Source organism: Orycteropus afer, unplaced genomic scaffold (assembly GCF_000298275.1).
Source record: "Orycteropus afer afer isolate SDZICR_OR568_19922 unplaced genomic scaffold, OryAfe1.0 scaffold00007, whole genome shotgun sequence".
Lineage (NCBI taxonomy): Eukaryota > Metazoa > Chordata > Mammalia > Tubulidentata > Orycteropodidae > Orycteropus > Orycteropus afer.
The window spans coordinates 27,029,886-27,043,411 of record NW_006921594.1 but is presented as its reverse complement, the minus strand read 5'-3'; the positions used below and the strand labels follow the sequence as shown (position 1 = coordinate 27,043,411).

Genomic DNA, 13,526 nt, shown 5'->3' with positions numbered 1-13,526 from the left:
ATCCTGCCTCATATGAGTGATGGTTGCATCTCTACCAATCACAGCTTTAGCCTCTCTCTGCTCTTCCTTTCTTCTAAATAAGATTTATTAAGATACTTAATCATAGAATTACCCCTGCTTTTTGACAGCATCCAATCCAGAGCAAAGCCCTGCTTCTTCAAACCCTCCCCCAAATCACTTAACACAAGCCCAAAGCATTAACTCCTTTCCGTATCTTCTTTCTGAGTGGCCCTTGGTACCTTATCATGTGCATTCTCTCTACTGCAATGAGCAATAAACCCAACATGGTCGATACAGGTGTGTTCCTGATGGTCTTTTATAGGAGGACATTGGCAGGTCCTTGTCTGCTCTACACATTTAGCACTTCTCTACATAGTTTCCCTCAGATGTGTTATTTCCTGCTTCTGGTGGGCACTAAAGTTTCTCTCTGAAAACATACATGAGTGCCTTGTGTTATTTAATTAGTAACTGATTTTTCTAAGTGAACAATTATTTCCCATATTTATTTTTCTTCTTTAGGAACCAACTACTATTTCAGCAATGGAGCTTTCTACAAAGCAGGTACTCTCATTATGTATTGCAAGCTAGACTCTCTATTTTCTTAGTTATGTATTTCTGATCGTGTGATTTTTAGATATATTTACTATCCATCAGGTTTTTATAGATTTATTAACAATGGTTAATAACAATGGAAAAATAGACCAAGAAAAAAAAAGTCATTTTGTACAGTAAGCTAATATAATGAAAAATTAAAAATAATTTTCATTGCCCCATGTTTTTGACAAATCTTAATTTGGTCAAAACCATTATGACATATGGTTTGAACAATCTAAATATGAAACATGTTTATGAATGTATTTCCTGGGTCATTTTTTGCTGTAAATTTTTATTTAAAGAATTTATATTGTGGCCACTGTAATATAATTTACCCAGTAGTTGTTTACATCTTTTCTGATGCTTTAGATTTATCTCTCTCTTCCATCTCTTTCTCTTTACACACACACACACACACACTTTAAATATACATTAATAAAACATTGGTGGGCATTTAAGAATATAAATAAATTTATAATTTAATTTTCAAGTTTTCAATTGTATATTTAAAAAACTATATTTTACAGGCTAATAAATTGATGTCCTGGGCTGTATATGTTTGGAGGATTTTGACTTCAATGTTAATTTTACTTTTTCTATAGTATAGTGTGCTAGAGAAAAAAAATATGACTTTAAGTTTGCTTAAATATAAAAAGAGAACAGCAAAATGGTCACTGCCAAGTGATCAGTTCTAAAACTCATATAACTCATAGGTGACAGGTATGTGTAGTAGGTTAACAGTCCCTCCATTCATATCTAATTAATAGTTTGTAAGATACTTAAATCAATCAAATGACATTGAAATGATACATGATATGTGAAAACTAGGGTTTTAAGTTCCAATAAATTCTTTTATCCCCCATATAAGTTTCATAAAATAAACTTGGATACAAAGTTTAAGTTAATTATTAAATAATCTGGCGTTTGAAAAAAGAAAAAAAGAATGAATTAGGGTCATTCTCATTCACTGTAGTAAAAATTAATAAAATTATAAAATATAATAAAATAAATTGATTAATCTTATTTATGAATTATTTATTTGTTTCTTTCTTACTATGCTTTTATCACCTGAACAATAAAATTAAATTAAACTAAATAGTGCCAATAAATTTTAATATGTGTCATTTTCACACAGGTCTATCAGAATAGACCGATAATCTCCAAGATATTTAGAGAAACTCAGAGCGCAGATATTATTGACCTTGTTCTGTCACCTTACACCTCATAAATATGTGTTCATCTGTTCCAGTAATTTCAAAATGGTCAGATGTTGGCAAGGAAATCTGGGGGTTTCCAGAATGGAAACTAGATGGAGATATTATTTCCCTTAATAATTTTTAAAATTATTTATTTATTCTTTGCTAGGCTTCATTGTTAATCTTAATTATATTACTCCCACATCTAGTTTTTTAAAACATTCCTTTCTGTCATAAAATTATTAAAGCAACCTAAAAAAAATTGCCTATTAAATACAACACATTTTACCACCAACAAAAACAGTGTGCCAATTTAAAATGCAATGACATTTAGAGAAGAAAACATCCATAGCCTTCTTTTTCCACTACTAAAGATTGTATTTCATTGAGATATGACTCAATTCCATGTATGCTTATGGGCATTTTTGAAGTGAGATAGGAGTTGCAAGAAGGACAAGTAATATTGCAACTAATTTTCTGGATAAATGGACTCATTTCCTCCTTATGGCCCACAGTTGTTAGGGAGGATGGTGAAAAAGCCTGTGGTGATGTTAAATTGGGCAGAAAGATCACATCAGGTTACTTGTTAGTGACTGGATTATGCTCAGTGGTGCTTGCAAGCCTCCTCTATATTTCATTTGGATAACATAATTATTTTTGCACATCATTAATATTACTGCAGAATAAATGTAAAATGAAAAGTGGACATTGAGTTGTATATCTTTTTGGCATTTTTTTTCCCACAGACTTTAGATTTCATTACAATAATTTCAGTTACCATAATTTGCTTTTCTATTCCTCCAATGCATTATTTCTCTGTTCTTTCCAAAAGGGTTGTGACAGCTTTAGATAATAACAACTCTTTTCAAATAGCATAGTCTTTAAAAAATCTGTAAGTATGAATTCTGCTCATACTTCTTAAGAGATTTTGACCAAACATATCATTCTTTAGATTAAGTATAACTAGCCTGACCAGTAGTTTCTTAAAAACTTTTACAATCATGATGTACAGATGGGCATGCATATATTCACCAATACCAATCATGCTTCTGGATTTTGCTAGCCCTATTTAACTAGTTCTGTTATTTTTTAAATATTATATTTTTAAAATTTTTAATCAAATTAAAATTTCTTGGTTTCTACAGAATCTAAGATCATTAAAAATAAACTAGAACTGATCGGAAGAAGAAATAAAAGATGGAAGTAAAGGAGGCTCCTTCCATTAAGTCAGTTTTTTGTTAATATTTTTTCAAACCTTTGTTGATTGTCATCACATACTGGTCCTGTGGATCTTTTAAGACTCAAGAAAGAGCTTTTCTTCCTGGGAATTAAGCAATCATTTCTAAGTTTAAATTTAAAATGGCATCTTCCAACATAATAATAAAAATTGAATACAGTAAACAGTTAAATATCTAGTTAAATGTACACACACACACACACTAGAGTCCCTGGGTAGCACAAATGATTAAGTGCTTGGCTACTAATCAAGGTTGGCGGTAAATCAACCCAGGGGTGCCTTGGAAAAAGTCCTGGCAATATATTTCCAAAACATCACAGCCATTGAAAACACTATGGAGTGCCGTTCTACTACAACACACATGCTGTTCCCGTGAGTCAGAAATGACTCAGTGGCGAGTGGTTTTTATTATATACTATAAATTCATTTTCTCCAGTTAGTGGATGGAATAAACGCTGTCAGTATAACTGCTTCCACAATGGTTTAGGTTTTATTTTATTTCTTCTTCTCATGTCCCTTTCTTGCATTAAGAAATATATAAATTATTTGATTAGCTTTAAGCATAGAACATTTTTTTACATAAACATTCCTAATAACATTAATAATTTTTAAAATTCTAATAGTATTTACCATTATTCAACTTATCCACTTATTTATATGTGTAGTCCTTATATGAAAGTCTTTTGAGGATGCAAGTTTGATTACATCCATTTTTGTCTATTAGGAAATTTGTAATATGAAAAGAGCATATCATGGTTTGGATACCATTTTTTCTGGAACTTATTTTTTTATTTGTATAACAGTTGTTGTTGTTGTTGTTATGTGCCGTCGAGTCAGCCCTGACTCATAGCGACCCCTCCTTGGGTTTCCGAGGCAGTATCATTACGGAAGTAGGATTGCCCAACCTTCCTTCCGAGGAGTGGCTGGTGGGTTTGAACCGCCAGCCTTCTGGTTAGCAGTCAAGTGCCTTAGCCACTATGCTATAACAGAGGAATTAAAATATACTTCTGAAGTCTTCTCCATGTGTGTTATTACATGTTTATGTATTTATATGATTTTTATTTAGAGCTTACTATAATAACTATACTAACCCACCAGCCATTCCTCAGAAGGAAGATTGGGGCACTCTACTTCTGTAGTGATACTGCCTCAGAAACCCAAGGATGGGTCACTAAGAGTCGGATCCTGACATGGCAGTGAGTTTTTTGAGTATAATTCAGGAGTCCCTAGGTGGTGAAAAAGTTAATGTACTCGGCTGTTAACAAAAAGGTTGGAGGTTCAGCCCCTCCACATGCACTTCAAAAGAAAGCCTTGGTAACCTGCTTCCAAAAATCAGTCCTAGAAAACCCTATGGACCACAGTTCTACTATGACATGCATGGAGTTGCCATGAGTCAGAATCAACTCCATGACAAATGTTTTCTCTTCTTCTTTTTTTTTTTTTTTTTATTTTTACTGGTTATAATTATTCATTTCTCCAGTCTAAAGAAAAGGGGATCATTACATCAACTATGAAAATAAATTAAATAACTGGATCCCCTTTGTTATAGTCATTTTCAAAAATTCTACTGTAAATCTGAATTAGTAGCTGCTATACGGTTGCTTTCACTCTTCCACATTCTGCTTTATTCAATGACTCTAATTCATTTCAAGGTTAATGGCATTGGAGAATTTTATCTGGATTTAAAGGCCGGGTTACACATGCTTCTGTGGAAGTTAAGTATTTAAAAAAAAAAAAGTAAATCATCCTGGAATTAAAGCTGATGGTAAATCATGGATTAGATGTAAGTCATGAAAGAAAAAGTAGCAAGATGGAAACATCACTCAGAGTTAAGGGAGGGGAAAAACAAGAATCCAGGTACCCAATGCCGAGCCAATGCTTTTCCAGCTAAATCTTACCTTTTAATTAGGTACTCTACAACAGCCAGAATAGACTTCATTTCCTCTTTGGTAATATTTTAATGAGAAGGAATTTGGTAGGTTGTTTATTTTCCTATATATAGTATAAGAGGAAGAGGTTCTTGCTGTAGAGAAAACTTTCAAATGCAAGAAGCAAATCTTGTTCTTTCCTTTCTTATTCAAGGACAGTCTACACCTCAGACAAGGTAATTGGGCACCCAGGATTCAGAAGCAAATGACTCCCATTTCAAAGAATATATAACCAAACTCACTGCTGTCCAGTCAATTCCAACTCATACTGACCCCTCCTTGGGCTTCAGAGGCGGTAGCTCTATGGAAGTAGGTTGCCCAGTCTTCCTTCCAAGGACTGACTGGTGTGTTTGAACCACCAGCCTTCTGGTTAGCAGTCAAAATACATAGCAATGCAAATATTCTGGTTAATCGATACTACGAACAGAAGTGAAAAATAAAAAAAAGCTTTCCAAAAACTGAAGGTTTGAACATTGTATTGTTCAGAATATTGCTATTTTCCTTAAAGATTTACTGCTTCAGAAACCCAATGAGGGTTCTACGAGTAAAGGTCGACTCAATGGCAGTGAGTTTGTTTCGATCAAATATTTAGATTTTGATCTTGCTCTATTTTAAAACTGCCACATTATTTGCTAGGCCTTTGAGGAAGCTACTACTAATGGTAGTTTCTTTTTTAAAACCTGTAAATATATTTTTGATAGGTTATGTACAAATGAAAGTTCTTTTTAAGAAGAAAGGAATTTGAAAAACAACACTTTTGTCGTAACAGTGGCCTCTTTCCACAGCAACAACTATATGTTGGTTCCAGTGCTGGAGTTGCCCAACTCCCTCTGCACCGGTGTGACATTTATGGAAAAGCCTGCGCAGAGTGCTGTCTTGCCCGCGACCCTTACTGTGCCTGGGACGGTTCTGCATGTTCTCGCTATTTTCCTACTGCAAAGAGGTAAGAAAACTCTTCAAAATAGATCCAAAGTGTTTCCTATATGCCTTACCTGATTTCATTTTTGGAGCTGCTGATGCCTAAAAGGTTTAAAGAGTAAGTCTGTTTATTTTTCCTTCCTAAAATAGTCAAAACAATCAGAAAGTGCACAGGGAAGTTGGGTACTAAATGTAATGGAACAAATCGTTTTAATAAATTATAGAGGGAAATATAAAATGGTGTACTCATATCGCTAAATGTTTACACTTAGAAATCGTAAAGTATTACAACTTCATTTTACACAACAGGCAACTGACAGCCAAAGTCAAAGAGAAAGTTCAGAACAGAACTTAGACTGGACCTCATGCCTTTTGACCTTTCGTTCATATGCTCCTTTTATTTTATCCCACAACATTCTATCCTGGTTTTAAATTTTAATAAGACAATGTCCCTGAATAAATAGAAAATCGTCAGAGAAAGGAATGCATTTGTCATTAGAGTCTTAGCTGGTACACAGGAACCCGATCATAAAATGAATTGTTTATAGTTTTGAGAATATCCTATTGTTTAGGTAACATATATAACGTTGATCAACTAACATCATAAAATACATCTTTATTTAACTAAATGTAATGTAAATGTCATTGTATTATCAAAATATCATCTTACAGTTACAGCAATTAAACTGGAAATATAAAACAATGTAAAAAATACCTATTATACATCCATTCATGCATATACATATGTTTTAAGCATATTCTTAATAATACCTAAAGATATTTTCTGCATGTACCTGGATAAAAGTTGCTAAGATACAACATAAACATTATTGCAAACAATACTACATTTACATGAACTATAACTGTAAATTATTTATACTTGATTGAGTGCATTTGAAATGTGTATTTGATCATTTAAGATTCTTATATCCCAGAAATGCTTTTATCCAATATTCCTACAGAAACATATTTTAAAAATTGTACCCAAACTTGGTTTTCTTTTACTTTAAAAAAGGTAACATTCTCTTAATTTGACAAGAAAACCATCACCACAGATTGTCTGCTGATGGTTGCTTTTCTCTGATGCCATTTACCAAGGTTTAAGATTTGAGTAATAATACACACACACACACACACACACAAAATACATTGCCATTGAGTCGGATCCGACTCATCCCCCTCCTTGGGTTTCTGAGGCAGTATCACTACAGAAGTAGATTGCCCAACCTTCCTTCTGAGTAGTGGCTAATGGGTTTGAACTGCCAGCCTTCTGGTTAGCAGTCAAGTGCCTTAGACACTATGCCACCAGAGCTCCTTGAGTAATGGTAGATGATAGTAATATAGAGTATCTTGTTAATATGGATCTAGACATTAATGATATGCATACCAACCTATTAAAAAATGAAAAAGGAACCAGTATTATCAAGCCACTGCATGTTAGAATCAATATGACCTGTTTTGCTTATTTTTTGATAATGTTTTCAAGTACCTATGAAAGTAAATTTTTCATAGCTGGTGAGGTCTGTTCCACAACATTGATATCATTTTAAATGTTTAAAAACAATATGTTAGGAAAAAATGGTCCTGATGTCTATTTAAATCTTTTGATTGCACACTTTAGATAACACTGACTATATTATGAAACCATCTATGGTTTAAATCTGTCATATCTGTCCATAGCAGTTCATAATGATTAAAACACAGTAACTTGCTAATAATAATTTTAGATGTAAATGTAGTACTAACTCATACCATATAAGAAATATTCATAATTTTCTTATGCCTTCAATATTCAGACTTAAGATGATAGTATGTCTATATTACTTCCACATACTCATTTATGATGTTGAAATTTTAATTTAAAAACTTTAAACTTTAAATTAAAATAAAAACTTAGTTTGGAGAGAAAGTCTTATAGATCAAAGAAACCATAGATAATTTAATAAATGGCAATATACAGTGTTTAGAGCAATAAAATTAAATTATTTAAAATACGCTTCTTAAAAGCATTTAGATCTAAAGGAATGTCAATGTTATTCAAACAATATGGAATTTATGTTTGAATTAAATATGAGTATCATTTCCTCTCTCAGTGAAAGTGTATAATATTGCCTAATTTAGTAATAAACTATTCGTTTGTTTTTGTTTTCTCCTTTATAACAGCTTGGGTGAAAGTTTACTGAACAAATTTGTTTTTTTATTCAGCAGTATAGACACATTTTGTTTTGTAATATTAGTTTCAATCCCCTCAATTCAACATCACTCTTTCTACTTCCTTCCTGGGTTCCCTGTTTCCATTCGTCCTTCTGTCTTGACCTCTCCTGTCCTCTGAGCTTTGTTTTTGGGCAAATGCTCTCCTTCTGGTCTCAGATGATTGATGATTCTGAGAAATATGTTCCTCACAAGTATCACTGTTCAGTTTATAAGGCTGGCTGTTGCTTGGCCGCAAGGTGATCTCTGGGGGTGGATTCAGATCCAGCTTTGAAGGGTGTATAAGGGCTACAGTTTTGGGGGTTCCACCAGTCTCTATCAGGACAGTAAGTCTTGTCTTTTTTTTTTATGATTTTGAATTTTGTTTCCCACTTTTTTTCCCCTCTCAGTCTAAAACCTTTTATTGTGATCCTGATCATAGAGTCAATAGTAGTAGCTGTGCACCATCCAGTTCTTCTGATCTTAGGCTAATGGAGGCTGTGTTTACGTGGTACATCAGTCCTTTGGACTAATTGTTTCCTTGAGTCTTTGATTTTCCTCACTCTTCTTTCCTCCAGATGGGAAGAGTACACCAGCAGCTGTATCTTTAGATAGTTGCTTACTAGTTTTAAGACTGTAGACACTATTAGTAGGATGTAGAACACTGTCTTTGTGAACTATGTTATGCCAACTGAATTAGCTGTCCTAAGCCCCCAAATCCACTGACTCATTCCCACAGGGTGTTTGCTTATGGCTAAGATGCTTTTATAACTTTGCCTCCTGTTTCCACTGCTATATACATGGATATATTTACAGTATATACAAATATGTAGGTAGAAATATCCTCTGCCAAACTACATACAGCCACGTGTGTAGTCCTGTTCACCTTCCCGTACCTGTTCAGCTTGCTTGTCTGCTTGTGTATCTACTTGGTAGATTATTGTTTGGTATCACTGCTGTTGCAGGATTGTGTGTGTACCAGTGTTTACCTTTGTTGTCTGTAACTCTTTTGTGCCCTTCAATGACTTCCTTTACCTTAATGCTATTGTGCTGATCACCCCCTTGTCATATATTGCATTTACCTTTACCCAAATTAATACATGTCTAATTTTCTAGTTAGTAATTAATAATAATCTATTTGAATTTAAGATTGTCTTAATAAGAAAACTGATTAAAATGTCATAGCCACATCTATAACAAATTAAAAGCTGTATGTTATTGTGTGTTTGAAATGTGTTTATTGCATAGCAACAATTCAAAATTGAAGGAATTATCATTAACACATTTTTGTTGTGCTTTACAGATTTTCCTTAATCCACTGTCATGTGTCTGACATATGCCTTTGGAAGGGATGTTTAGAGGTCTCACAACCTATATGCTCTTTGTGAAGGCATTTTTGAAAATCCTAAATGACAGTGAAAAATGCCTTCCCAAATGCTTTGTGGTTCGTGTTTTACAAGTTCTCTTGTTGCTCAATTCTGAAATGTGCAACATCTGTTTGATAGTCTTACTAATTCTACAAATAGAAATCTATAAATACTTTAGTCTTCTATATTTGTGAATACAGTAACAAAATCCATATTTGCAAATCTCAATGGCCTTTGTGAGAGCTCTTTTTAGGGATGGTAACTAATTTTGTAGCAAGACAATACCCATTAAAATAGATCCCGTAAACAGTTGAGCAAGTGTTCCCCAATCTTTTCCAGTCTGTTACACATAGCCAAGCTCCATTTTTACCCTCTTGCTCAAACTACACATCTCCTCTTTTGCACCACAATAGCAATAGTACATGTTTTCCCTCTCAGTCAACTGTTAATGAAGTGGAGAAACAGGAGGCTCAGAATGTACAACAACTACAATATGATTTGGAGAGGAGAATGTGGGAATAGTTTTCATTTTTGTAAACTTTGGCTTTTCCGAATGCTAGTATGGAGTTGGTGTCTTATCTTTCACTTTCCTCTGGCAAAATGAGGTCTGAACCTTAGGTCTAAGTTTGTTGTTGTTTTTCTCCTTTCAATCCCTTCTCTGGTTTGCATCCATAGCCATATGATCATATAAGAAACTGCGTTGTTTGTTGGTTTTGTTTTTACAAAAAGGATGATATTATAGCAAAAATTTTTAGAACTGACTTAAAAATAGAATTTCTATGCTTAATATTTTTAAATTTAACAAAACACTATAGAATTATTTATATGTATTAAAAAAGAACCATCCTATGAATTTTAATTTTCAAGCTTATTCCCTCATTAATAATTAGAAAAAAAAAATAGTGAACTCTGCTTATGGGATAGGCTGCTATTCTAAATTTTATGTTTTTCCTCAGAAGTTAAGCCTAGAGTTGCTAGATGTTAGATTCATATTGATTGACATTAGTTGTGAAAAACCATGAATTCTGTTAGTGATACTTTGACTTTTAACACAGTTTAAGTATTTTTGTGTACCTGTTACATATCTAAATCCTTTTGCAGACTTCTCTTACACGTATCATGAGCTGCTTTGAAAAAAGTGTTTTAGCCAGAATTAGATGCATGTCTTGCTAATAAATTCATGGAGTCTTTGATATAGACTATTGGTTTTTCTTCAGTTTTATGGCAAATTCCTGAGAAGGAATAAATAGAGAGAGAAAATAATATCTTTTGATTGTAACTGTTTTAGACGTACAAGACGACAAGATATAAGAAATGGAGACCCACTGACTCACTGCTCTGACTTGCAGCACCACGGTAAGTCACATTTTCATCTTTTAATCTGCTAACACCAGGACAAAATCATAAGCAATAATGCACACCCACACACATGCAGTCAGATGTACATCCGCCTACAAGAGAACTTAAAGAAACCTGACTTACGAGGAAGAGAATCTAGCAGACAGAAAATTCTAAAGGAAACGAAGCACTGAAGTAAGTTTGTCACAGTTATGACAAATTCAAGATTTTAGAATTGCATGTGATTTAAGGTTCAATGGTCTTATATTAACAAAAGAAGTCAAGTTTTAGTATATGCTTTCATAAGTAGTAGCCACCTGAGGAGAGTAGACAACAGCAATGTTCATTAAAAATACAGCCAAGAAGAAAGTGTAGCATTAAAAAAAAATCATGCAAATTATTCATTATGCTCACAATGATAATACTCATAAATTGTTATTATGTAGTAGTCAAGTAGAAGATAATTTAAATGTCTTCACACTGACTTACTAGTAGGCCGGCCGTTCCCTTAAATTGAGCATTTTGGACCAAGTTCACTTTATGCTTCCTAAAAGAAGCCAAGGCCTGTTTAATGTCAAGATGGCTTATTTAATGATGAAATATCAACCAATCTTGATTTAAAATGCAATAAAATTGTAAGTATTCCTTCACTTGCCACGCCCCCCCCCAGTTTAATCATTTATGAAAATAATAATGAAGCTATGCTTCCCTCTACTGGGGAAACTCATCAATAACATCATCACTGCTAATGAACAATTCATAAAAACCCCAAACCCAAATCCACTGCCCTCAAGTCAATTCCAACGCATAGTGACCCCCATTGGGTTTCCAAGGTGGTAAATCTTTACAGAAGTAGATTGCCCCGTGGAGTGGCTGGTGGGTTGGAACCATCAATCTTCTGGTTAGCAGTCAGATGCTTTAGGCACTGTGCTACCAGAGCTCCATAATAAACTGTTCATAAACATTTACAAAATGTAAATGTGAGCATTGTAACAGTACATAATTATTGTATTAATTTCTTGTTGCCTTTTACAATATTCCTATAAGCAGGCCTAATATTTTTTTATCAATTAACTGATTTTATCTACTAACTCTGTGTATAGTGCATTTGTATTTCTATTAACGCGAAAACACAATACAACAATACTGCATAAACACCACTCCCAGTATTGCACAAACACCACTTCCAGCATGCGTTACAAACCTAGTCACTCTTCTCAAATTCAGACTCTTCAGACTCTGCCTGTTATGTAACCTGGATGTACCAGGATCTGGTCTACAAATGCCCACAGGGCTGTTTGGATGAATGTCCCTACCAGGAGATGTCGTTGTTGCTGTTGTGTGTCATCAAGTTGGTCCCGACTCATAACAACCCCTCCTTGGGTTTCTGAGACAGTATCACTACGAAAGTAGATTGCCCAACCTTCCTTCTGAGGAGTGCCTGGTGGGTTTGAACTCCCAGCCTTCTGGTTAGCAGTCAAGTGCCTTAGGTACTTTGCTACCAGAGCTCCCTTACCAGGAGATAGGTGACCACAAATTGACCTTGTTAGAATGTATCCACTTTGCTTGCCAGGTTTTCTCCCCAACAACTTTCTTATGTGTTTTATCTTCATTATACATGTGTATTTCATTACATGTATTTCTGACAAATCTATTTTTTTTAGCAATCTAGTCCCATCATAGATCAAAGTAGTATCTCAAAATAATATATTTGCTTGAGTTATGGGTTCACATATATACAGGGAGAATGTGACATAATGAAACCAAAACTAAGGGGAAAAAATTGCCATAAATCAATTTTGACTTATAGCAACCCTATAGGACAAAGTAGAACTGCCCCATAGAGTTTTCAAAGCTCTAATCTTTACTAAAGTGGATTGTTCCATCTTTCTTCTGTGGAGGAGATGGTGGGTTCAAACTGCCCACCTTTGGGTTAGCAGCCAAGTGCTTAACCACTATACCACAGGGCTGCTATAAACAAGAACCCAATACCAAAGCCTCTGCCATGGAGTCAATTCTGACTCATAGCAACCCTATACGACAAAGTAGGAATGTTCCATATGGTTTCCAAAGCTATGAATCTTTACGGACGCTGACTGCCTCATCTTTCTCCCATGGAGCAGCTGGTAGGTTTGAACTGCTGATCTTTTGGTTATCAACTGAATGTCTTAACCACCACACCACCCAATCTCCTTGTAAATAAGAAAGACACCAATAAATCAGAGTAAATGTTATGAGGTCAGGCTGAGTACTTGTCCCTGCACAGAGATGGTGCATTATTAACACATCCTTGACATAAACTCCATAAATGGTTTCAAATGGCTTATTTCATTTGGACAATAAAGCATTCACTATTCTTCCCTGAATGTATTTTTAATGAAAAAATATTTTATTATGATCAGTATCATTCCCGAATTACAGTATTAGGAATTATTAGTTCATTATATTACGGAATCTATTTGCTTAGATATAGAGATGTTAATTATCATAACTGGGAGTAAAAGAAACAAGAGGGTATAACTACAGCTCATTTCCAGGTATCCATGATGGTAGGAACGTTGTTCTATTGCTCACTGTTATATCCCTAGTGCTACAACAGATAAAATATCATGGATATTGTAGATATTCAATAAATACTTGGATGAATGAATGAATACATAATTAAAATATTTTAACCAAAACAAGTCTTTTATTGCTTTAATTTTTTCTGTCGATATTTGTACAGTATCTGTTAGAATATTGTAGTCTTATCTGGTAA

At 34.1% G+C, this 13,526-nt stretch overlaps 1 protein-coding gene across 1 annotated transcript in view; it reads left to right on the top strand.

Moving 5' to 3' along the window:
- Positions 1-13,526, top strand: part of SEMA3A (semaphorin 3A) — a 298,555-nt gene that overhangs the window by 272,770 nt on the left and 12,259 nt on the right. The window contains exons 13-15 of the mRNA XM_007944923.2: positions 520-561; positions 5,741-5,898; positions 10,719-10,786. Of these exons, the coding sequence (XP_007943114.1) occupies positions 520-561; positions 5,741-5,898; positions 10,719-10,786 (268 nt within the window). The remainder of the gene's footprint in view (positions 1-519; positions 562-5,740; positions 5,899-10,718; positions 10,787-13,526) is intronic.